The sequence below is a fragment of the Microtus oregoni genome, unplaced genomic scaffold (genome assembly GCF_018167655.1).
Source record: "Microtus oregoni isolate MIOR12 unplaced genomic scaffold, Mior012 000012F_ref0000307, whole genome shotgun sequence".
NCBI lineage: Eukaryota > Metazoa > Chordata > Mammalia > Rodentia > Cricetidae > Microtus > Microtus oregoni.
In genome coordinates this window covers 51,227,081-51,253,104 of record NW_024543071.1, presented here as the reverse complement: position 1 = coordinate 51,253,104, position 26,024 = coordinate 51,227,081, and the positions used below count along the sequence as shown (strand labels likewise).

General features: G+C 44.8%; 2 protein-coding genes across 2 annotated transcripts; both read left to right on the top strand.

Moving 5' to 3' along the window:
* Positions 1–641: 641 nt before the first annotated feature.
* Positions 642–21,508, top strand: Majin (membrane anchored junction protein). Its single transcript, XM_041660673.1, has 10 exons — positions 642–742; positions 3,807–3,852; positions 7,157–7,232; positions 7,641–7,766; positions 8,802–8,833; positions 9,611–9,702; positions 12,001–12,064; positions 19,344–19,416; positions 20,472–20,580; positions 21,463–21,508. The coding sequence occupies exons 1-10, from the start codon at positions 642–644 to the stop codon at positions 21,506–21,508; spliced, it is 765 nt and encodes a 254-aa protein (XP_041516607.1).
* Positions 21,509–25,104: 3,596 nt separating this feature from the next.
* Positions 25,105–26,019, top strand: Gpha2 (glycoprotein hormone subunit alpha 2). The gene is made up of 4 exons (XM_041661406.1): positions 25,105–25,127; positions 25,440–25,539; positions 25,649–25,833; positions 25,918–26,019. The coding sequence occupies exons 2-4, from the start codon at positions 25,440–25,442 to the stop codon at positions 26,017–26,019; spliced, it is 387 nt and encodes a 128-aa protein (XP_041517340.1). The 5' UTR covers positions 25,105–25,127.
* The last annotated feature ends 5 nt before the right edge of the window (positions 26,020–26,024 follow it).

Below are 26,024 nucleotides of genomic sequence, written 5' to 3'. Positions count from 1 at the left end.
GCAGTAAGTCTCCATGACCACAGCAAGTTGGAGATGAAGGGATCTATTTGGCTGAGGAGTTACAGTCCATTATCGGGGAAAGCCAAGGCAGGAACTGAAGCAGAGACTATTGCTCCCCCTGGCTTGGTCAGCTTACTTTCCCATACAACCCAGGGCCACCTGAGGAGGGGTAGTACTTCCCACAGTGGGCTGGGTCCTCCCACAGCAGTCACTAATCAAGACAATGCCCCACAGACTTGCCCACAGGTCAATCTGAAGGAAGCATTTCTTTAGTTGAGGTTCCCTCTTCCAGGTGATTCTAGGTCATGTCAAGTTAACAAAGCAATCAAAACACACACAGAGAGAACAAAACATAACTAACCAGCACAGTAATAAAATTTAAATTTGAATGTTGTCTTTTTGCCTTTATATATATGTAGGACCAGCACACCATGTATCTTCACTGTATAGGGAGGAGAAGGGTCCAGCTAATCAGTAGCCATGCTGAATGAGCCTGGTTCATGGGCACTGGTACTGTGTTGAACACTTACCCTTCAAGAGATGCTGCAGACTGACAGGCTTCCTTTCCTATATTTAAGGAGACATCTTCAGCTTTTTCTGATTAATATTTCTACTTTGTTTTAGGCTACCATCAAGACACAATGAGTTTAAAACCGTTCACCTACCCTTTTCCAGAGACAAGGTTCCTTCATGCAGGACCCAATGTGTATAAGTTCAAAATCAGATATGGTGACAGTATCAGGTAATTTAAAAGGTGGGAGATAGCTCATGCTAGCACAGGCAAGTGAATTCCTCCAGGTCCTCATCTTTGCCTAACTCACTCCAGGGGAGTGACCGCAATAGCACCTGGTCAGGCCTTCCCAGATGCTTAGTCTTTGTTATATTCACTGTTGATAGAATGTCCTAAAGTAGGGTCAATGTGGCTTTGAGGAGATATTTCTCAGAATATTTTTCAGCTTGACCTTGTCTCAAAACATTAAAGAAAGAGAGAGAGAATTTTAAATAGGTCTGGAGAAATTGCTTGTCAGTTAATGTAGTTGCAGGCTGTTCTTTTGTTTCCTGGTCACCTAGACCCGAAATAATCACACAGAAACTGTGTTATTACAATACTGCTTGGCCTATTAGCTCACGCTTCTAGTTCTTATATCTTAAATTAACCCATTTCTATTAATCTGTGTGTCGCCACAAGGTTGAGGCCTACTGGTAAGGTTCTGTCTGGCATCTGGCATCAGGTGCCTGTCTCTTGTCCAGTTACATGGCTTCTCTCTGACTCCGCCTACTCTCTCCTCTATCTGCTTAGAATTCCCGCCTTGCCCTATTCTGCACTGCAATAGGCCCAAAGAAGATTCTTTATTAACCAGTGGTATTCACAGCATACAGAGGGGAATCCCACATTAAGTTAAGAGCACTGACTTCTCTTCCAGATTTGGGTTCTGTTCAGTGAACCTATGTGGTGATTTCTCTCCAACTTTAGTTCCAGTGGATCTGATGGCCTTCTGGCCTAGCCTCCACAGGTACCACATGCATGTGGTACACAGACATACATACAGGCAGAATGCCCATATTCATAAAATATGTGAGATGATGTGGCAGTTAAGAGTATTACTCTCCCGAAGGATCAGAATAAGATTTCCAGAACCCAGCCGGGCAGTGGTGGTGCAGACCTTTAATCTCAGCACTTGGGAAGCAGAGGCAGGTGGATCTCTGAGTTCTGAGTTTAAAGCCAGTCTAGTCTACAAAATGAGTTCTAGGACAGTTAGAGCCATTAAATAGAGGAACCCTGTCTTGGGGGAAAAAAGATAATTTTTTTTCAAAATTTTCTCTCGAAAGCCCAAAACTTAATATTGATAACAAATATTGCCAATTGTTTTCCTTGATTTGACATACTTGCTTTATTTATTTTTGAGAAAATGTATGTTAACCTCACAGAGCTGAATAGCAGACAGTTTGTTTATCAGCTAATTATTCAAGTAAAATATTATTGCATGGAAAGAGCAACTCATTCAGTTTGCTGCTTAAAGCGTCACACAAGTACATTTCCTCAGGGCATGTTTTGTTGTTGGGGTTTGGTTTGGTTTGATTTTTTTTGTTTTTTTGTTTTTGTTTTTTTCGGGACAGGGTTTTTCTGTGTAGCTTTGGAGGCTGTCCTGGAACTCACTCTATAGACCAGGCTGGCCCCAAACTCACAGAGATCTGCCTGCCTTTGCCTCCCGGGTGCTGGGATTAAAGGTGTGCGCCACCACTGCCTGACTAGTGCTTTTTGTTTTGCTGTGTACTGAATCGGTGTTCTCTAGAGGAACAGAGCTTAGGGAATGAAACTGGGCGCACGTGTGTGCGTGTGTGCGCACATACACACAGACAGACACACACACACACATTTATATATATGAATGAAGAGGATTTGTTAGAATGGCTTACAGGATGTGGTCCAGCTAGCCCAACAATGGCTGTCTACCAATGGAATGCCAGTAAAGGAATGAACTTGACAGCAAAAAATGAGAGTAAGCAGGCAAAGAGAACAAGCTTCCTTCTTCCATGTCCTTTATATAGGCTGACAGTGGAAGGTGTGGCCCAAATGAAAGTATATCTTCCCACCTCTAAAGATCTGGATTAAAAGTGGGTCTTCCTACTTGAAATGACTTAATTAAGAAAAATTCCTCACAGGTGTACCTACCCACTTGGGCTTTGATTAATTTCAGATGTAGTCAAGCTAACAACCAAGAATAGCCATCACACATACTTTAAAATAGTAATGAGAGACTAGAGAAATGGCTCAGTGGGTAAGAGCATTGGCTGCTCTTCCATGAGACCAGGGTTCAATTACCAGCACCCACAATCAACTGTAATTCAAACCTAAGGAAATCTAATGCCCTCTTCCCATATGTGGTCACTTCTCACATGTGATGCATGTGATAAAAATTTAAGTTAAAGAAATTTAAGAGACAATCATGAAGCCTAGTACAATGGTATAGTTCTTAAATCCCAGCACTGGGGAAGCAGAAACAGTCAGATCTCTGTGAATTTGAAGCCAGCCTGGTCTACAGAGTGAGTTCATGGATAGCCAGAGCCACAATGAGACCCTGTCTTAGGGAAAGACAAAGAAATATCTCCTGAAATCTCATAAAATTTTATATTTCTATTTACCAGTTAAAACTATTTTGTTTTTGAGACAGGGTTTTTTGCAGCTCGGGCCAGCTTCATTTACTGTGTAGCTGAGTCTAGTCTTGAATTCCTGATCCATTTACCTATACCTCTCAGGTACTGGGATTACAGACATTTGCCACAGTGCTTGGCAGTTCGAATAAATTTAAATAGTGGGCTTTTTTTTCTTTTTGGTTTTTCGAGACAGGGTTTCTCTGTAGCTTTGGAGCCTGTCCTGGGACTCCCTTTGTAGACCAGGCTGGCCTCGAACTCACAGAGATCCGCTTGCCTCTGCCTCCCGAGTGCTGGGATTACAGGCGTGCGCCACCACCGCCCGGCTAAATAGTGGGCTTAACATGTAGCTCAGTGGTAGGATATCTGCACTGGATGTACTACAAAGCCAGGTTCAGTGCTCTGAGCCCCTCCAATTTAGTAGACTTTTAAAAATATGCTCTAAAAAGTATTAACCATCACAACAGAAATATAAGGTCTTGGAAATTTAACAGGGAAGACTCGGGGGAGAGGTAACTAATGCTCAAACCACAGCCCAATGTAAGGCAAGCAATGGGTCAACCAGACTGTAATGTATCTGGTGTCTTTAGCACCAGAAAACAGATGCTGGACAGGGGTTGCTGTCTTATGGTACCTGTCTGTTTACCTTCTAGAGAAGAAGAAATAGAGGACAAGGAAGTCGTCATCCAGGAGCTGGAGGTAGGAAAAAATCAGACAGCTTCTGAAGAAAGTATTTACTCCTCAAGCCAAGGATGAATCCATATCTAGGCTGCTATTATGCCCTCATACTGAGTCTCAAACTCCACCTGGTAAACTGGTGTCTCCATGCAAAGAAGCCACTTTCTACAGGAAATTTTAAAGCATATCTTTTTTCAATTCTCACTAAAGTATGAGCGCCTTTGAGCCTGGTTATTGTTTGTTTCTACGAGGGTTCCCAGACAGGGCAGCTCTGTTGTGGCAGTTGGCACAGAGGAGCTTCCGGAGGACTGCTGCCTTTCAGGGCTCTGGGAATGCCACGATCCCAACCACCGCCTGGTGTTTGACGTTCAGGAAACTGGGCAGTAAATACACTGACAAGTGGCTGTGTCTTCATTTAAATTGGAAACATTTGCCATTGCTTTGTTCCAAGTTCATGTTCATTCCTTTTCTGCACAGCTCTGCTTGTTAGAGATTTCCAGAAAGAAGACTGAACAGGGATACAGCTTTGTAAACTAAACTGATGAAAGCATTGGGCCCGGTTGTAGTTCTGGGGCCCGGTCCTGTATCCCAGTCTGTCCCTTCACCTGTCAAATAAAGTTAACTTGTTTCCAAGATTACGGTATGAATTTCAAATACGTGTGTTCAATGCCTGCCACATATCTAGGCTAGAAAACATTTGCATACATTTATGTGCATATCAAGGGTCAAAAGCTGCTTTTTTGTTTTTGTTTTTGTTATACTTTATACACATGGTCTCCCTATATATTACTACCTGGCCTAGAATGTGTGTAGACCAAACTGGCTTTGAACTTTCAGAGATCCTTCTTCCTTTTCATCCTAAGTACTGGGATTGCATGAGCTTCTACTGTTGGTCCTTTGCGTGAATTTGTGGGTGAGTACGTGTGTGTTTCATTTTTTCAGCAAGGTCTCATAAATCCCAGGCTGGCCTATGTATCTGAGAATGTCCTTGAACTTCTGATCCTCCTGCCTGGGATTATGGTGTACATCACTAAACCTGGTTTATACAGTGCTAGAGATTGAATTTAGAACTTCATGCATAAACTTCATGCGTGGTGGCGCACGCCTTTAATCCTAGCACTAGGGAGGCAGAGGCAGGCGGATCTCTGTGAGTTTGAGACCAGCCTGGTATACAAGAGCTAGTTCCAGGACAGGCTCCAAAACCACAGAGAAACCCTGTCTCGAAAAAACCAAAAAAAAAAAAAAAAAAAAAAAGGTCTGGAGAGATGGCTCAGTGGTTAAGAGCATTGCCTGCTCTTCCAAAGGTCCTGAGTTCAATTCCCAGCAACCACATGGTGGCTCACAACCATCTGGAATGAGGTCTGGTGCCCTCTTCTGGCCTGCAGGCTACACACAAACAGAATATTGTATACATAATAAGTAAATAAATAAATATTTTTTAAAAAAAGAACTTCATGCATATTAAATGATGACTCTACCACCTAAGTTGCATCCCCAACTCTATTTTCAATTTTTGTTTATTATTATTTTATGAATATGGATACTTTGCCTGCATGTATATCTGTGTACCATGTGTATATGTCATGTGCCCAAAAGGGCCAAAAGAGGGCATTGGATCCCTTGGAACTAGAATTACAGATGGTTGTAAGCCACCATATGGGTAATGGGAATGGAACTCTGTTCCTCTGGAAGAACAGTCAGAACTCTAAACCCCTGAACCATTTCTCCAGCCCCTTTTCTTGATTTTTGAGACAGGGTCTTATTTGGTAATAGCCCTTGCTAGGTTGGTACTTGTCATGAAGCCCAGACATAACCTGGAACTAATGGCAGTTCTCCTGCTTCAGCTTTCCAAGTGCTGGGATTAAAGGCATATACCATCATTCCCAGATACAAAGAATTTTGTTGTTGTTTTTGTTTTAGTATTCGAAACAGGGTTTCTCTGTGTAACAGTCCTAGCTGTCCTGAAACTGGCTCTCTAGACCAGGCTGGCCTCAAACTCACAGAGATCCGCCTGCTTCAGCCTCCCAAGTGCTGGGATGCACTGGCAGATCCATAGTATTTTTAAAAATTTTTTTTTTTGAGGCAAGTCCTCACTATAAAACCTAGGTTAACCATGAATTCATAGTCCTCCTTCTGCCTTAGCCTCCCAAGTGCTGTGGGTATGTGCCACCATATCTAGCAGCAAAACATGTTTTATATGTTTTCTTTCATTGTTACAAATTGTATTTATTTTATGTGTGTGGATGTTTTGACTGCATGCATGTCTGTGCAACACCCATGTGCCCAGTGTTTGCAGTGGCAGAAGAGGGTGTTGCATCCCTTGGAACTAGAGTTACAGGTTGTGAGCAGCCACGTGAGTGCTGCAAATCAAACCAGGGTCCTCTAGAAGCCTGTGCTCTTTGCCACTGAGCCATCTCTCCTGCTCTACTTGTTTTCTCTCATTTCTTATTAGTTTCAGGGATAATGTTGTTATTCTCTTTTATTCCTTTAGAAATAGTAGCCTAGGGCTGGAGAGATGGCTCAGAGGTTAAGAGTGCTTCCTGCTCTTCCAAAGGTCCTGAGTTCAATTCCCAGCAACCACATGGTGGCTCACAACCATCTGTAATGAGATCTGGCGCCCTCTTCTGGCCTGCAGACACACATGCAGACAGAATACTGTATACATAATAAATAAATAAATCTTTAAAAAAAAAAAGAAAAAAAAGAAATAGTAGCCTAATGATTCAAAATATCAGCTCTAGAGGCTGGAAAGGTACCTACCACAAAAGCATGCGGACCTGAGTTCAGATCCTCAGCACCCATAAAAAGTGTTTTGCCTGCATGTGTTATCTGTGCACTATGAATACCTGGTAACTATGGAGGCCAGAAGAGGTGGTGAAGCCCCTGGAACTGGAGTAAAAACAGATGGTTGTGAGCCACCATGTGGGTGCTGAGAACTGAAACTGGGTCCTGAGGAAGAATAGCAACTGCTCTTACCACTGAGCCATCTGTCTAGCTCCATCTCGCTAAACAATTTTTGTTTGTTTCTTTGTTTTGATACCACAATCAATCTCTTAACATTTTTAATTAAAAAATAATATAAATCTGAGTATAGTGGCTGATCTCTATAGTGGTAGATCTCTGTGAGTTTGAGGCTAGCCTTGTCTACATAGTGAGTTGCAGGCCAGTGAGTGCTACACAGTAAGACCCTGCCTCAAAAAAACAAAAAAACAAAAAAAAAAACCCAGCAACAACAAACATCATGTTTTAAAAAGAGTAGAAGATATAAATGGAAAGATTAGCTGAGCTTCAACAGTATTAAAATAACTTTAAGTATCTTTTTCAGGATTCTATCCGTGCAGTCTTGGCAAACATGGACAGCCTGCAGCCCTTTGTTACAGAACACTTCACTGTATTTCCCTATATCCTTTCTTTCCTGGTGTCTTATTTTTCCCCAGAAAAGTGGGTTTGTGTTTAAGATAGGCCCTATCTCATGGAACACAGGCTGGCCTTGAAATCACTATGTAAAACACCATGCCTGACATTTGGGTTTTTGAGGTAGTTAACCATGACTGGCCTACTACTCAGTATATTATCAAGGGTAGCATGGAATTCACAGTAATCCTCCTGCCTCGGGCTCCTGAGTATTGTGATTGGAGGCATGCAACATCACACCTGGCTTTTCCCAGCTGTTAATGAGCTACAAGTCACAGCATAGATTTCAGTGGAAGCAGCGAGACCAGAGAAAGGAGAGCTAGAGCCTCAGCCTTCAAATAGTTACCAGGAACACATGCTGTCCCCGTTTCTCGTTTCCTTAGCACCATCCTCAGATAAAAGCAAGTGGGAGAGAGTTTCCCACCTGAAGTTTAAACACGGAGACATCATCTTGACTCCCTACCCATTTGTTTTCACTCTGTATGTCGAGATGAAATGGTTTACTGGAAATATGCCTACAGGTAAGTAGTGATGAGAATGAGTGGTAGAAGAGGGAATAGGCAGGAGGATGAGCTGAGTGCCGTGTAGCTGTCTGTCCCACCAGTCTCTAACTGACAGAACAGAGCTCTGAAGCATTTCCTCCAAACTTGGCTCAATACCCTGGCTTAGGCACTATGATAAATTATTTAATCTCCCTGCGTCTCTTTCATTAAATGGTGAAGAGACACTAATTTCAGGGGTTGTATGTATTAAGTATTGGTGGATGGGGATACATAGTCTGGTTGGAGAGTAATAGCTCAGTGAGAGAAACATATGCAAACACTTTGTTTTTGTTTCTGATCCAGGGTCTCACTATGTAGCCCTAGCTGCCCTGAAGCTCACTATATAGACTAGGCTGGCCTCGAACTCACAATGATCCACCTGCTCTGCCTCCTGAGTAAGGTGATTAAAAGCCATGTCAGGCCTCTGATATCTTAACACTATTTCCCAGTTATTAATCTCCAAGAGATATATGGTTATTTTACTAAAAAGCAAATAAATACCTGCTAGTTTAATTTTAAAAGTACAAAAGGAGGCTGAAGAGATGATTCAGTGGATAATGTTTGTTATATAAGCACAAGAGCCTCAATTTGAATCCCCATTGCCCAAGGCCACACTTACCTCTAACCCTGACCTTGGCAGGGTTGATAGAAACTGGCAGATCCTGGGAGCTCACTGGCTGGCCAGCCTATCAGAAAAGCTGAGTTTGTGATTCAGTGAGAGATACTGCCTCAAGGGAATTAGATGGAAAACAACCCAGTTTGTCAGGTAGTAAAACACCTCTTTTGAAGAGCATACTATGAAGTATGGTAAACCAACTCCACTTCAGCTTAAAGGTGGCAGTTGTTCCGGAGGGTAGGACAGAATCTCATGACACTATGCAGGGAAAATGGTTCCAGGCAGAAGAGGAAAGGGCTCAAGCAGAAGTTTTGTCTCAATCCATTTCCCAGAAATAAAGTTCAGAAACCCAGATAAGACAGTCTTGATCCATTATGATGTTCAAATTTCCATTGTAGGAAAGCCAACAGATGATAGTCCTCTTGAGTTGGTAAGTTTGTTCTTTCTTTCTTTCTTTTTTTGTTTGTTTTTCAAGACAGGGTTTCTCTGTAGCTTTTTTTTAATTTTTATGATTTATTTATCTTTATTTTATGTGCATTGGTGTGAAGGTGTCAGATCCCCTGGAACTGGATTTTCAGACAGTTGTGAGCTGCCATGTGGGTGCTGGGAATTGAACCCAGGTCCTCTGGAAGAGCAGTCAGTGCTCTTAACCGCTGAGCCATTTCTCTAGCCCCTTCTCTGTAGCTTTGAGCCTGTCCAGAAACTAGCTCTTGTAGACCTCAAACTCAAAGAGATCCTCCTGCCTCTGCCTCCCAAGTGCTGGGATTAAAGGCGTGCACCACCACCGCCCAGCTAATTTGTTTGTTTGAGATTAGTTTCTGTGTAGCAGTCCTGACTGTCCTGGAACTTGCTCTGTAGACTCAGAGATCCACATGCCTCCTGAGTGCTGGGATTAAGGTTGTGCACCACCATGCCCAGCAATATTGAATTTCTATATAAAATGAATATTGCCTTTCTTGCCTCAAAAGTGATGCTCTTGTCTCTTCTGCCTTTGTCCCTCAATTGCTGCTCAGATCCCATCCCAACTGTAAATATGAGACCATATCTCCATCTAGATTTCAGAGGCAATATCTCTGGCAGAATGTCTTGTTGAAGTAGAGGTATTACAAATTGCCTTTGGTTGGCAGTCCTCTGTGTTGGGCCTTCCTAAACCATGAGCCACTTTAGAAAAATGTGGGTTCACAGGAGTCTGGTTTCCTTCCTGAAGGTCCTAGCTGAGAAGAAAGCAGAAGAAACCACAATGCGGAAACGAAAACTTGTGGAGGAGCCCAACTCCCCTAGCAGACCAAGACCATACAGGTTAGTGGTATAGAGAGGCTTTGCCACCTATTGCTATTGTTGATTTGCCCGTGGGCAGTTGCTTGATTTGCAGGGCTATTCAGTACCTTGTCCATCCCAGGGCAAACTGATGAAAGGTGTAGTAATAAGAGTGGCGGGGCTGCATCCCCAGCACCCCAGCAGCCCGGCTAGCTCAGTCGGTAGAGCATGAGACTCTTAATCTCAGGGTCGTGGGTTCGAGCCCCACGTTGGGCGCCAATCTGTAGTAATAAGAGTGGCGGGGCTGCGTCCCCAGCACTTCGGCGGCCCACATGGCTAGCTTATGCTCCAAAATAACAACACACAAACTGTATTCATTTAAACACTGCTTGGCCCTTTAGCTCTAGCTCTTACAGGCTAATTCTTACATCCTGATCAACCCATCTCTAATAATCTGTGAGCACCGGTCTTACCAGGAAAGGTTCAGGGTGTCTAACCTGGCGGCTTGCTTCATCGCGTGCATCTGCCAGGGAGAGCGGAGCATGGCATCTCTCTGAGGCATCTGCTCCCGAGAGGAGAGCTGTGGAGTCTGAGCTCACTTCCTCTTCCTCCCAGCGTTCTGTTCTGTTTACTCCTCCCACCTATCTTCTAACCAATGAGGACCAAGCAGTTTCTTTTTATTTAACCAATGACCTTCCTCCATCAGAAAGGGAATAAGTTTATATTTTCTATTTAATTTGAACAGTCTCTCATCAATGTAAGATTGTTCTGTTTATCAAAATGGAGGCTGAACTGGACTGTAGCTTGGAGGAGTGCTGGCTTATCAAGTGTGAGGCCTTGGCATCAAAACAGGCCAGGCAGTGGTGGCACTCCCCTTTAACTCCAGCACTCAGGAGGTAGAGGCAGGTGGATCTCTGTGAGTTCAAAGCCAGTCTGGTCTACAAACTGAGTTCTAGGATAGACAGAGCTGTTACACACAGAAACGCTATCTCAAAAAAAAAAAAAAATGAAAAAAAGAGGACAAGAAGAAAACACAAACAAAGGCTAAGAGGAAACATAGCTCTATAAATCTAAACTCAACATAGTCAATGAATAAATAATGGCATTATGTTGTGGAAGGCACAAAACTTAGGAAGTCTTAGACTATTATATAAAAACAGAAGGAGGCTGAAGAGATAGCGTGGTGGCTAAAGTATTTACCATGCAAGCTTGAGAACCTGAATAATCCGCAGAGCCCACGGGGGCTGCTAGGCATGGTGGCACAGGTTTATAACTGAGGAGCTGGAAGGTGGACTTATGGCTCACTGGCTGGTCAACCTAGCCTACTGAGCAAGCTCTAGGCCAATAAAAGACCCCGTCTCAAACAAAAAACGAACAACACTTGGGAAAGAGCACTGGAGGTTGTGTTTGGCCCTCCACACGAGTGTACATGTGTATTAACAGCACTGTTAATACATACACATGCACATACAAAAAACTTCGAAAGAATTAGAACAAATAAAATAGAATTCTGTTTTATCCCATGAGCAACTGGGTAAAATGTATGCAATATACTGTGCGTGTGGTGGTGCACACTTGTAAACACAGCCTTCAGGAAACAGAAGCAGTAGAATCACTTACTACAAGAAGCCAGCCAAGGATGCTAGTGAGATCTTGTCTTAAAAGAAAACATAGTGTGCATGAGTTGTTAGGGGGAATGCTGAGCGTATCCCAGCACGCAGAAGGTGCTGTTGTAGAGGCTACTTGTGTACTTTTGATCCTCTGTCAAAGGAAGAATTAGTCAATAAGACAATTTAGTCATTCTTAGAATCCCAGAGAGAAGCCACCTGGAATAGTTCACTACATGGTTTGCTCCCCAGCCCAACGGTGCTTTTGTGCCAAGGTCTCCTAGGGCCTAAGGCCCTTAGATGTAGACATAGTGAATATGAACTAGGAAGGGGCTGACCCTGTGGGTTCAGGTGATGTGTCAGTGACAAGCCATGTGGAATGTGAGCATATCTGAGGTGTAAGACTTGGTTTGATTTTATTTAACTAATTTTCCCACAGCGATGAGGCCCCAAGTCTCCCCTGGGTTTTGATGCACAACTGAATATTTCATAGTCGGATACCTCTGTCAATCACATTTTTTGTTTCTCAGACATGTCCTTAAATGTCTCCAATTGGAATTCTATTGTGAATTAAAGCAACCAAAGAAGTTTTTGCCACACAATTTTCCCTGCCAGCCAGGAGTAGTATAAAAATAGCCAACTTGCTGAAATATTCATTTGGACTACATTTGCTTGAATGTGGTAATGTTGCCATGGCCAATGACATTTCCTGGGCTTTCCTCCCCCACTTCAGGGCCAAGATAGAGACTTCTAGTGAAGCCTTCAGTAATCAGAAGCCCCTGAAGAAAAACCAGAGGGTAAGCATCAAGTTGGAGGCTGTGAGGTTCTTGATGGCTCCTTTGTTAGAGGCTGAGATTCCTGTTACATGCTCAGCTTGGTCCTTGCTACAGATTGAACTGACTAAACTCATTCTTGGATTTAATGACATCCAACTATTCTGTCCTTGTCACAGTCTATCCCTAAAGTGGTTGTATAATGCACATACCCATAGATCTTTTCACATTGTCTTCTCAAGTTAAAAACTGCTTGTGTTCTATAATTTAAAATAGGTCTGTATTGAATGAGTGTGAAATCCAATATAGAATCCTCACTGTAGAAAACTTTTGCCTTAGTCTACACTGGAGTCTGAGTCTGGTGTGGGTCTAGTTTTAGCAGATGAGATGGGCACTAGAAGTTGGTAAAAAGTAGTAGCACACACCTTAAGTCCAGTGCTCGGGCCAAGACAGTGAGATGGTTACAAGTTTGAGGCCAGCCTGACTCCACTGTAAGTTTTAGGTCAGACGGGTCTGTGGAGTGAGACACTATCTAAAAAGAAACAAGATAAGGAAGCTATAGAAGCTACAGGTGCCGTGAAGTGATGTCGTCCAGGCCTGACTAGTCAGTCATTCAGTCTCTCAGCAGCAGTGGATTCTGAATCAAACCTGGACCAGACCTAGCCAGTCATCATTCCTTCATGGACTGGGAAGGGCACATGACGCTCAGCCCCTAACTAAGGTGCCAGCAGTTCATGATCTACTGGAACACAGGGGAATCGTTTTATGCAGGTGTGTAGCTACTGGTAAACTGCCCATGATCCAGTAAATAATCCTACACCTATATACATGCAAGCAACCCTAATTAAGTTGTGAGTTCTAGGGAAAGAAAAACATGGCAGGAGGAAGGGGATGTGCTGGGAAGAAAGGCTACAGAACAAGAGGAAGGAGGGTAAGAGAGTGGAGTGGGGAGTAAAGATGATCTAAATATATTATTTATTTTACATTTATGGAGTTGTGAAAGAATAAATTTTAAATTATTTTGTAGAAAAAAAATGGAGGAAGCTAGACATGGTAGCACATGCCTTTAATCTTGGCATTTAGGAGTCTGACAGGTTCTGAATTCTCTTGAGTTCACAGTCCTCCTGTTCTACACAGAGAGTTCCAGGCCAGACCTAGTTTTTAAAGAAATAAACAAACAGAGGGAGATGGCTCAGCCCTTAGGAGCATTTGCAGCTCTTACAGAAGACCTGAGTTCAGTTCCCAGTATCCATGTTGGACAACTCACAACTGCCCGTAACTCCATCTCCAGGAGATCCAACACCCTTTTCTGGCTTCTGTGAATACCTTCACACATGTGCAAGCACTCAAACACACACATAAATAATTTTTTTAATTTATTTATTTATTATGTATACAGTCAAATCTCATTACAAATGGTTGTGAGCCACCATGTAGTTACTGGGAATTGAACTCAGGACCTTTGGAAGAGCAGGCAAAGCTCTTGACAACTGAGCCATCTCTCCAGCCCCAAATTTTTTAATAAAAACCAAAAACAAATAGCCAGTGAGATGGCTCATTTGGCAGAATCACCTGCGCCAAGTCTAACGCGTTCGCCTCTCTCCTGAGGACCACATGGTGGGAGGAGGAACTGACTCATCCAGGGTGCTCTGGCTTCTGTGTGCACACAGTGACACGAGCACACCTTCAGGCACCTCTCACCCGTATATCTACATAGAGACACTGTAAATGTTGTTAGGCCAGGGCATGAGTGCTCATGCCTTTAATTCTAGCACACAGATCACTGAGTTCAAGGACAGCCAGGGCAAAATAGACTCTGTTCCTGCCCCCCCCATAAAGTAATTAAAAAGGCTAGAGATATGGGTTAGTGGTTAATATCATAAACTGCTCTTTAGAGGTTATGAGTTCAATTCCCAGCATTCAGGTTAGGTATCTCACAACTGCCTCCAGCTCCAGAGGGATCTTTCCTGCCAACAGAGGCCTCTGTCTTCTGTGGATACTTCACTTACATGTACATATTCACACACATACACATAATTTAAAATAAAGTAAATCAATTAAAATGTAAGAACAGCTGGGCAGTAGTGGAGCATGCCTTTAATCCCAGCACTTGGGAAGCAGAGGCAGGTGGATCTCGATGAGTTCGAGGCCAACCTGGTCTAAAGAGCAAGTACCAGGATAGCCAGAGCTACACAGAGAAACCCTGTCTGTCTCAAAAAAACAGAAAAAAGAAACAAACAAAAACCAAACAAACAAAAATGGAGCAAAGCCTCTAGAACAGTAACAGGCTGTCCCAGAGATTTTTTTGTTTGTTTGTGTTGTTTTTGAAACCGGGTTTCTCTGTAGCTTCCACTATATTGGAACTCACTGTGTAGACCAGGCTGACCTGGAACTAGAGATCTGCCTGCCTCTGCCTCCTGAGTCCTGGGATTAAAGGTGTGCACCACCACCTCGTGGCTGTCCCAATGATTTTATTTTGTTTGATTTTATTGATTTATGGGTTTGTACCTTTTGTACCTTTATTTTAATGTTCATATACTGACTACTTCCTCATTGTAAAGCTCCTTTTCAATAGTTGTCTTCAAAGCTTCATGGTTTTTTCCTCTACTAGTCACCCCTTCACCTTCCCAGGCCCACAGCACAATCAGTTAAGGAGCAAGGATCTACCATGTGCATTCATTCAAGACACTATTCTGTGTCTCCCATGTGCCATGTACTTGGGCTGTCAGCTTCTAAAGCCGCCAGGAATGTCAGACCAGACAGACAAGATAGCTGTGCTGTGTACAGGAAGCACTGGGTACCTAGTGGATACAAGCGGCCTGAGGAAAGAGTTCCGTGGGCAGGTTGAGGCCTTTGAAGAACTTAGGCCAGGAGGAAAGAGTGTGATGCTTTTCATGCCTGCAGGCCAGTGCACCCAGAACTTTTACTGGACAGATCAGCATGGGCTAGATAGTGATAGGCCTTACATCCACCAGGATCACAGGAATTTACCTAAAATATTTTTGAGTGAAGAAATGAAGCAAGGGGCTGGAGAGTGGCTCAGCATTAGGACACTGGCTGCTCTTCAGAGGACCCAGGTTCCCATGGCAGCTCACAATTGTCTGTAACTCCAGTTCCTGGAGATCTGATACCAGTGCACATGAAATAAAATTAATTATTAAAAATGTAACGAAGCAATTTTATTTCCAGTCCACTATTTTGCTAACATGTTGTGGGCTAGGACACCCAACACACATGTAAAACCTGGCTGCTTATTCTAGGAGTTTATCAGTTACTTGACCGTGCCCTTGGGATCTAGATTTCTGCCTCTGGGAAGAAAGTTAGAAGATGGGGCTCCAGTTTTGTGTCACAACCCCACAGCCCATGAGGTTTAGGTAGAAAGCTGTCTCCTATGCTCCCAGCCTTTAGAGTGGCAGAAAGAGAAATGAGAAAGAATAGGAGGGTACATGAAGCTCTGGAGAACAAAGCTCTCTACAAAGCGAGATAATTGCTGTACGGGAGCATTTCCCTCGCACTATCCTCTGTACCTTCCTATTCTTAGTTTGACACATCATCTCCCGCAAGAACAGAACCCACAGCTTCTTACTCAACATAATTACCTTTTCAACCTGATTCTGGCTTAGAGAAAAGCTGAGCTAAAGAAGCATGTTTATTGATTTTGACTCAACACCCAAAGACAGCCTCCTTCACAGACTCTGTTCCCAGGGAGAGGATTTCTCCTAAATTAAGGTAATCACAGAGACTCTCAGTGCAAGCCACTTGAGCTGGAAAAATTGAATTTGCTCCCTTGGTTCAGTGCTTGGCACCCCACCCCTTTGTGGGAAATTTGGGTACAGGATCACATACAGCACAGGGGCGGAGGGGAGTGTGTTGCATATGTCTAAACACATTTGAAAAGTTTGCAGGGAACTTAGAAGAATACAACACTTGTCTCATAAGAGATGTTTGGGGAAGAATAAAGAAGAGAAGACCTTTTCTTTTTGGTCTTTCAGGTCCCAGACCTAGAAACCCAGACTACGAAAAGATTAAAAGACAGGAGAGCACAGATAAATGGCCCTGATGCGGACCAGACTGCTCACAGTGTGTTCCCCACTTCTAAGCAGAACTGGCTCTTAACATTTAGTGCCATTCAAGGTGTGACACTCGCTGGCTGTCTCCAGTGGTACCACAGTCTCAGCTGTCTTTCCTCCCTTACAGCTTGTGCCTTCAAGGGAAGCTACCCTTGTAAGAGCAGTCTCCTTACTTCTGAGTTGACTGTTGCCCTCTGATCCCTTATATCCAGCCCTCATGGATACTGCTCTCTTTGGTCATCTCTGCAGCAAGACTTAAGTCCAAAATCATAGTTTTCTTAAATTTATAGGAATTATCCTTTCGCCAGGTGGTGATGGTGCACGCCTTTAATCCCAGCACTCAGGAGACAGAGACAGGCGGATCTCCATGAGTTCGAGTCTAACCTGGTCTTCAGAACAAGTTCCAGAACAGGCTCCAAAGCTACAAAGAAACCCTGTCTCAAGGGAAAAAAAGAATTATTCTTTCATGCTTTCATGAAACTAGACCTAGGCCTTCTAAATCCTTCCTTTCTGTCTAGGGGGTAAGAATGATTTTCTTCCTCCCTTTAGCTCTATATAGGAATATGAGCCTGGGCCTGCCCACTGCAGACCTCCATCTGAAGTGTTTATGAGGAAGCTCATCTCAGGGAGATCTTCCATTCTGACTTGAAAGTTATGCTTAGAATTGGGATTAGAGATGACTTCCTCGGGACTTATTGTGACTCTGCCTCTCCAGCCACCCTGTACAAATTCTTCACCAGAAGCACAGCCTGAATAGCGTACGTGCTGCTGTGCACTCAGGTGCACAGGCTATGCTGGGTGAGGACGAGCCAGCTGGCGGATATTCCCAAGAAATGTATGCCTGTGTTTCTGACCTTCAGAATGTTTACTGGAAATGCAGACCTGGAACCATGAAGGAATTTCACCAACAGATGAAGGAATTTCTACCAAGCAGTGACACACGGAAAGATATAAGATCGCATTGTATTATACTGGCTGTTCAGCTGTCCTGCTTCCACCATGCCTGACTCTAGCTATGCTGATTGTATTTACTCAGTAATGGCACTGTGCCCTTTTCATCATGTCTCTGCCCGGAAAGCCCTGCTCTTCCTGACCAGCTCCTCACCCCAATTATGACAAAATCCCATCCATCCATCAGAGCACCATCCAAATGTCACTTCCCCTGTGGAACCTTCCTTCACAATAACCACCCATTTTGCAATCATAGCACTACAGACTCGTAGAGCGGCCTCATCATACTGGCTTGTAGTATAATCTTTTTTTTTTAAATTTATTTATTTATTAAGGATTTCTGCCTCCTCCCCACCACCGCCTCCCATTTCCCTCCCCCTCCCCCGATCAAGTCCCTCTCCCTCATCAGCTCGAAGAGCAATCAGGGTTCCCTGACTTGTGGGAAGTCCAAGGACCGCCCACCTCCATCCAGGTTTAGTAAGGTGAGCATCCAAACTGCCTAGGCTCCCACAAAGCCAGTATGTGCAGTAGGATCAAAAACCCATTGCCATTGTTCTTGAGTTCTCAGTAGTCCTCATTGTCCGCTATGTTCAGCAAGTCCGGTTTTATCCCATGCTTTTTCAGACCCAGGCCAGCTGGCCTTGGTGAATTCCCGATAGAACATCCCCATTGTCTCAGTGTGTGGGTGTACCCCTCACGGTCCTGAGTTCATTGCTCGTGCTCCCTCTCCTTCCGCTCCTGATTTGGACCTTGAGATTTCTGTCCGGTGCTCCAATGTGGGTCTCTGTCTCTGTCTCCTTTCATCGCCTGATGAAAGTTAATATTCAGGAGGATGCCTATATGTTTTTCTTTGGGTTCCCCTTCTTATTTAGCTTCTCTAGGATCACTAATTATAGGCTCAATGTCCTTTATTTATGGCTAGAAACCAAATATGAGTGAGTACATCCCATGTTCCTCTTTTTGGGTCTGGCTTACCTCACTCAGGATAGTGTTTTCTATTTCCATCCATTTGTATGCAAAATTCAAGAAGTCCTTGTTTTTTACTGCTGAGTAGTACTCTAATATGTATATATTCCATACTTTCTTCATCCATTCTTCCATTGAAGGGCATCTAGGTTGTTTTCAGGTTCTGGCTATTACAAACAATGCTGCTATGAACATAGTTGAGCATATACTTTTGTTGTATGATAGGGCTTCTCTTGGGTATATTCCCAAGATTGGTATTGCTGGATCCAGGGGTAGGTTGATCCCGAATTTCCTGAGTGGTTTCCAGAGTGGTTGCACAAGTTTGCATTCCCACCAGCAGTGGGTGAGTGTACCCCTTTCTCTACAACCTCTCCAGCAAAGGCTATCATTGGTGTTTTTTATCTTAGCCATTCTGACAGGTGTAAGATGGTATCTTAAAGTTGTCTTGATTTGCATTTCCCTGATCGCTAAGGAAGTTGAGCATGACCTTAAGTGTCTTTTGGCCATTTGAAGTTCTTCTGTTGAGAATTCTCTGTTCAGCTCAGTGCCCCATTTTATAATTGGGTTGATTAGCCTTTTACGGTCTAGTTTCTTGAGTTCTTTATATATTTTGGAGATCAGACCTTTGTCAGTTGCGGGGTTGGTGAAGATCTCCCAGTAAGTGGGTTGCCTTTTTGTCTTAGTGACAGTGTCCTTTGCTTTACAGAAGCTTCTCAGTCTCAGGAGGTCCCATTTATTCAGTGAGGCCCTTAATGTCTGTGCTGCTGGAGTTATACGTAGGAAGTGGTCTCCTGTGCCCATGTGTTGTAGAGTACTTCCCACTTTCTCTTCTATCAGGTTCAGTGTGTTCAGACTGATATTGAGGTCTTTAATCCATTTGGACTTGAGTTTTGTGCATGGTGATAGAGTATAATCTTGCCCCATGAACTGTACATGTCTCCAGAATGACATTTGCTCAGCAATAGGGATGGACAGGCAAGCCCAGGCGGCTTGTTCTGAGCTCCTGCAGACATGATTTTAGAGGGATTACGTTGGAAGCTGGAGTGAACAAGAGGAGTCCTACAGAAGGCACCTGCCAGGCCATCAGAAGCCAGTAGCCCCCCCCCCCCCGATTTCAGACCTTGTAGGATGAAGTTAATATTTTATCCCTGGCATTTTTTAGGTCTCAGGTTTTTATTTTTATGCAAGCTACTTATCAAAAGGTTGATATTATTGTTGTCCCCTGGAGCTCAAACCCAGGACCTACTGCATGTAAAGCAAACATGATAACTGCTACACCACAGAGCCCTCAAGCCTTTTTTCTCTTTTTTAAACAGAACAGGGAAGGAGAAACCCAGCGAGAATACCAAGATACCCCAGTTTTTGATCCCTCTGATGTCCAGGAACAGGGTAGGTTTAGGTGGGTTCTTGTTTGGTGGGTGGTTTTGTTCTTTGAGACTGGCTCTTGTGGTAGAGCCCAGGCTGCCTTCTAACTCTTGAGCCTTCTGTTCGCTGAGATCATAGGCACGAGCTACCGTGCCCAGCTTCCCCTTACTTCTGACAGTGAACTCAGTAGTCCAGCAATTCCAAAACATTTCCTAACTAACTGAGAGGGCTCGAAGGGAAGTTGGAAGAGCTGTGGTTTGCTCTTCTGTGGGGTTGAAGAACTGTTTCTGGGAAGTACTTTCTCCTCTTCCCTGGGGCATCTGCATTAAGACTGAAGGTGCAAAGACTGGAGCTGGAGCTCAGTTGGTGAAATTCTCGCCTCACTTGCACAGAACCCTGGGGACAATCCCCAGTGCCTTACAAAACCAGGCAAGGTGCACCCCTGCCATTCTAGAATCCAGTGCTTCGCTGCATAGCTGACCTGGGCTGCATAAAACAAGAAGAGTGAAGGTATAGACAGATGCTCTGCCAGGCCTGTGAATGCCCAATGAGGCATGCCAATCCAGCTTTCTTTTAAAAAAAAAAATTATTTGTTTGTTTGTTTATTATGTATACAGTGTTAGTTTCCATGTCTGCCTACAGGCCAGAAGAGGGCATCAGATCTCATTACAGATGGCTGTGAGCCACCATGTGGTTGCTGGGAATTGAACTCAGGAGCTCTGGAAGAACAGTCAGCATTCTTAACCTGTGAGCCATCTCTCCAGCCCCCTTCCAGCTTTCTTATCTGTTACCCAGCACAAGGACTTAGAGTGGGATGCATTTAGCCAGATGCAGGGGATAAGCATGTGAACAAGTTGTGGTTCCTTGTGGAAACATGTCAGCTCTGGTGCATGGCTGAGACTTGAAAATGCACAGGGACAAAACAGAATTTTACTGAGCTGATATGAAATTGGAAAGGTCAGAGCAAACATTTCACCTGGCTCTAAATAAATCTTGGTGTGTGAGGCTGCCCTGTGTTCTTTCAGTTCACGGAGCCTCTGGGCCAGTCTCTTTTCTCTGTCTGCCTGTTTCCCTTACAGATCCTAAGTTGGAGCATAGCCTGCTAGAGCTGGTTGTCCCTCCCCTGCAACATAGCAACCCACCACCACCCAAAGAACCAGGATCCAGTGGCTTCTTTGGGTTTCTAAGGTAAAACAGGGTTGTTGTTGTTTTTATTTTTATTTATTTATTACTTTTTTATTTTTTGCCTTTAAGCTAAAAAGCAGTCTCTAGGTCCAGTTGCTTCATTGAGTCTTGGGGAGGGAAAGACTAGAGAAGGAGTAGAGACTTTACTAAGATTTCTCAGTTGTATCAAAGATAGATGGTGGAAATGAAACAAGGGCCCTAATTCAAAAGAATGTGGTTTTTGGGGGTTTTTTTTTTGGTTTTTTTGTTTGTTTGGTTGGTTGGTTGGTTGGGTTTTTTGATTTTTTTTTTTTTTGAGGCAAGGTCTCACTGTGTAACCCTGGCATGCAACTCACTATGTAGACCATTCTGTCCTTGAACTAAGAGATCCTCCTGCCTCTGCCTGCAGAGTGCTGAGATTAAAGATGTGCACCGTCACACCAGGTTTCTTCCTGTTGAGACATGGTGTCACTTTGAGCTTGGGCTGTGTGCTCTCTGTCCATGTGTAAAGCTCTTTCTGCCCTGAGGTGCCCTCATAAGCCTGTTTCACAAATGTTGCTTGAACAGAAACATCTGTCTGCCTTGGGTCATTCAGATGATTTGAGTCCAGAATGCTTCCAACTCTCCCCTCTGAATCTAGGTGTGTGTTCAGAATCCTTTTTGGAGAGAACACTGAGCAATCTTTGTCTATCTAGAGTTCAACCATCCTATTGCAATTATATTTCCTTTATTTCCCCCTTCCGGGTATAATCTAATTTGGGTACCTTCTCAAATGCTGTTTTAGACTTGAATTTCCATTCTGTGGTTCCCCAGAGCAAAATGCCCCAGTTAATGAAGCACTAATGGGAACCAGGGAGAAGGGACCCAACCTCCTCCGTCTCAGCCCCTCTGCTCTCCTCCCTGCAGCACTCTCTTCCCGTTTCGGTGTTTCTTCAGGAAGAACAGTCAGTGAGCCTGCCAGGCACTACAGCGGTGGCGGTGGTTGGTTGGAAAGAGGACTTTCTCTTGCAGTGACTCCACCTGAGCTATACCAAACATCCTTTGCTTCCATTTTCTTCCTTTTTTCTCTTGTTTATTTTTGAGATAAGCATTATTGTTAAATGGCCTAGGCTGGCTTCAAGTGCTCCATCTGTGTCCTGGGCTCCCAGTTGCACCACCACACACCACCCTTTTCCTGTAATTCCTGGGTTATGTGGATGAGGGCACAGACTGAATCCTCATAGGAGTTTATCCTGTTGTTTGCCTTTGTTTTTTACATAAGGATGGGCCTGGAGAGACACTAGTTAAGAGGGCAGACTGCTATTGCAGAGAGCCTGAATTTGGCTCTCAGTATCACATCAAGGGGTCCTCAGGAACCTCTAACCGGCAGGATCCAACACCCTCTTCTGGCCTCTGCGGGCACTTGCACTCCGCCCCTCCCTATTACAATAACAAAACAACACTAAGGTCCTGCGAGGTGGCTTGATAGGTAAAGCAACTGTACTCAAAGCTAATAACCTGAGTTCAACCTCCATATGTGTACCATGACTTGCACATTCACACAAAATAAAATGTAATTTAAAAAAAAATAAAACATGCCGGGCAGTGGTGGTGCACGCCTTTAATCCCAGCACTTGGGAGGCAGAGGCAGGCGGATCTTTGTGAGTTCGAGACCAGCCTGGTCTACAAGAGCTAGTTCCAGGACAGGCTCCAAAACCACAGAGAAACCCTGTCTCGAAAAACTTAAAAAATAAATAAATAAATAAATAAATAAATAAAAATAAAACACTAAGAATTCCACTGCCCTGAGGTTTAAGTCTTTTGTCTCTAATATGCAGGATTCTAATGACAATAATTGTTCATGATGGATTATTGATTGGACATGGTGAAGCAGAGCATGAGAAAGACCAGACAAGCCTTCACAGACCTTCTCCCCGGATCATGGGTTGTTGCTTAGTGAACCACATGGGATGCTCACCTGACCTCAGCTCTTATGGTTCTTCACCAGGGGTCAGGGGATAGGGTCACACAAGGTTCTCTAGCTTGAGTCCCACTGCCTCAAAAGGAATTCTTCATTTGGTTGAACCTCAAAGGATAATGCCTTAAATGTAAAATGCTCCTCACCTGCTTATCCTTCTGGTGCCTTCACAAGAACACAAACTAGTTCATCAGTGTACCTGGAAGCCTGTGCGAGTTAGGGCCCTGGAGAAGGCTAAGGTGCCCAAACCCTCTCTTCAACCAAAGGGCTATTTAGAGAAGCATCATGGAGCCGGGCGGTGGTGGCACATGCCTTTAATCCCAGCACTCGGGAGGCAGAGGCAGGCGGATCTCTGTGAATTCGAGGCCAGCCTAGTCTACAAGAGCTAGTGCCAGGACAGGTTCCAAAGCTACAGAGAAACCCTGTCTCGAAAAACTAAAAAAAAAAAAAAAAGAGAGAAGAGAGAGAAGCATCATGGATTTACGTGGCCTCAGGGAACCAAAAGAATAATGGATGGACATTTAGGAAAATTCGTTTTAGCTCTGAACAAACGAATCTGTGTTTTAACTTTTAGTGAAGTCTGATATGAGAATGGATTACTTGTAGGTAATGAGCCCTGTCACCTCAGGTCTTTAGACAGTTTGTCACATGCCAGGGTTCCTGATGGGAAGGAAGCCCAAGGCTAGAATGCTAAGGTCCCTCTGAGTCCCTCTGCTTGGCTGCCTCTACCTTTGACAGGGAAAAGGGAGAAGTGGGGTGCTCTGGAGAGGGGGCTGGCACTCAAGGACCTGGGATCTAGGGAGGAAGACACCAAAAGGCAGCAGAGTGCAGGGATGGGAGGTATGCAACATGGTACCACCAGTTCCTCCCAAATTCCGTTTACACCTTTGTCCTACCATTCCAAACATAATTTGAAAGATATTCTTGAAGGGCACAGCTCCAAAGCCTGGAGACCTGAGTGCCCATACTGACTGGGACCAGCTTACCAAAGGACCTCTGAGGCCCTTTCTTCTCATCTAGAAAATAAAAGGTAGGATTTGAGCCGGGCGGTGGTGGCGCACGCCTGTAATCCCAGCACTCGGGAGGCAGAGGCAGGCGGATCTCTGTGAGTTCGAGACCAGCCTGGTCTACAAGAGCTAGTTCCAGGACAGGCTCCAAAACCACAGAGAAACCTTGTCTCGAAAAAACCAAAAAAAAAAAAAAAGGTAGGATTTGAAATCTCCAAGTATCTCTTGAGTTCTGGCAGGCTGTGGACTGCCCTATTCTGAACCAGGTCAGTGTGGTAGTGGGCTGAAAGGAGCTCCTACAACAACTGTAGGCTTTCTGAGCTGGGCCCTTTCCAACTCAGCTAAGGTCTTTGTTACTGTGTTTTGTTTTGGGTTTCTTTTGTTTTGCTTTTTTTTTTATTGTGGTTTGGGATTTTTTGTTTTGTTTATTTGGTTTGGGTTGTTTTGTTTCATTTGTCCATCCTTCCCAAGACAGTTTTCTCTGTGTAGCTCTGCGCCTCCTAGAACTCACTCTGTAGAATAGGCTGGCCTTGAACTCAGAAATCCACCTGCCTCTGCCTTCTGAGCCTGCCACCACCACCACCTGGCTTGTTAATGTTCTTTATGGTGCTAAAAATGGATGGAATCCAAAGCCTCAAGCTGCTAGGCTAGTGCTCTGCCACTGAACTGCATCCACAACCCTCAGCATGTCACAGCCTTGTCCCAGGTGTCATTCACCACCACGGATAGACAACAGGGTATTTGAATGTGCTGTTTAGTAGGTAGCCTCTCCTCTACAACCAGAGCTGAACACCACCGATTTGCTGAGATTGGAGTCTACTCCCTGTTGTTCCAGGGACTAGGGAGACTCTAGCTCAGAATTCACTCTGCAGCTGGCCACATGAGGAGAAAGCATTCACAAGTCACTGGCAGACTGACATGAACCTACCCCTAGTCTGCCACCAAGCACAACTTAGGTGACCCTACACGTGGGACACCCCTTGAAAAAAAGAATCTTGTTCTTGGGATGGGGATGTAACTCCCTTGGTGGAGTGCCTCCCTAGCATCCACAAAGCCCTGGATTTGACCCTAGAACAACATAAACTGGATGTGGTGGCTCATGCCTGTTATTCCAGGACTTGGGAGGTAGAGGCAGAAGGATCAGAAGTTCAAAGTTGCTTCTGGAATGCATGAGATTGTGTTTTAAGAAAAAAAAAAAGGTTATTTTTTTAATCCCATTACTTTGCATCACTAAAAGGCATCTAGGCAACAGAACTGAGGGTCGTAGTTTTTAGACGAAGAATGGCTGGCTGATCAGGGAAGAGTCCTGCCCAAGCTTGGTGGGAAGAGAACCCAGCTGCACACGTCACCCTGGGCCACTTCTGAGCTTGCCTCAGCTCCTCTAGTACTCTACCCTAGACAGCCTTCTGGGAAAGGGAAATGTCAACAGAGTCAGACCCTGATCCCCAGGTGGGACTGCGCCGCTGAGGCCTCAGACTAGGAGGGGCCTGAAAACTGATCTCCAGGAAGGCGGGGCTCTAAAACACGGCAAATAAAAGCCTGGAGAACCAGTACCAGTTTGGAGACCAACAGGAGGTACTGGGAGTCTGCTGTTTCTGCTGAAGCTGGTGAGCTGCTAAAGCCGGGGAGAGCTGGAGGGTTGGGGGTCACATGGAGCAGGGAAGAGATTTGTACCCAGATGGTATGGGGCATTCCAGGGAAAATCTGCACACAATAGAAAGTCCCATCCTGAAATGGCCACTCATACCCTTTCGGAGTGGTCCAGGCAGAGTGGCAAACACCCCATATATTCCCGCCAAAACCAGGCAGAACAGACAGCACCACCCAGGCACACTTCACCAGTCAGAAGACCCAGCAGCCCGGCCTGTTGGCAGAGGCACATCTTCAGAGACCTCCCCCACCCACCCACTCCTTCTCAGATGCCCATGGCACCGCGTGTCCTGCTCTTCTGCCTGCTGGTCCTGGCAGTCATTGAAGGCCGTTGTCGGGAGGCAGCCATCCCAGGCTGCCACTTGCACCGTGAGTAACTCTGCTAGGGAGAGTGGATTGGGGCAAGAGCAGAGGTGTCCCAGAGCTGCAGATAGACCCCAGCCAGCAGTCTTCACAGCCTTTTTTCCTCTCCTTCCAGCCTTCAATGTAACAGTGCGAAGTGACCGCCATGGCACCTGCCAGGGCTCCCATGTAGCACAGGCCTGTGTAGGACACTGTGAGTCCAGCGCCTTCCCTTCCCGCTACTCCGTGCTGGTGGCCAGTGGCTACCGACACAATGTCACCTCTATCTCCCAGTGCTGCACTATTAGCAGGCTAAAAAAGGTGAGGGACCTGGGCCTGATGGGGTCGTGAGGGTGGGGACCCGGGGTGGGAAGGAATGGGAACAAATTTGGGTTCCTCCAACAGGTGAAGGTGTGGCTGGACTGCGTGGGGAACCAGCAGGGGGAGCTTGAGATCTTCACTGCCAGGGCCTGCCAGTGTGATATGTGCCGCCTCTCCCGCTACTAGTGCCT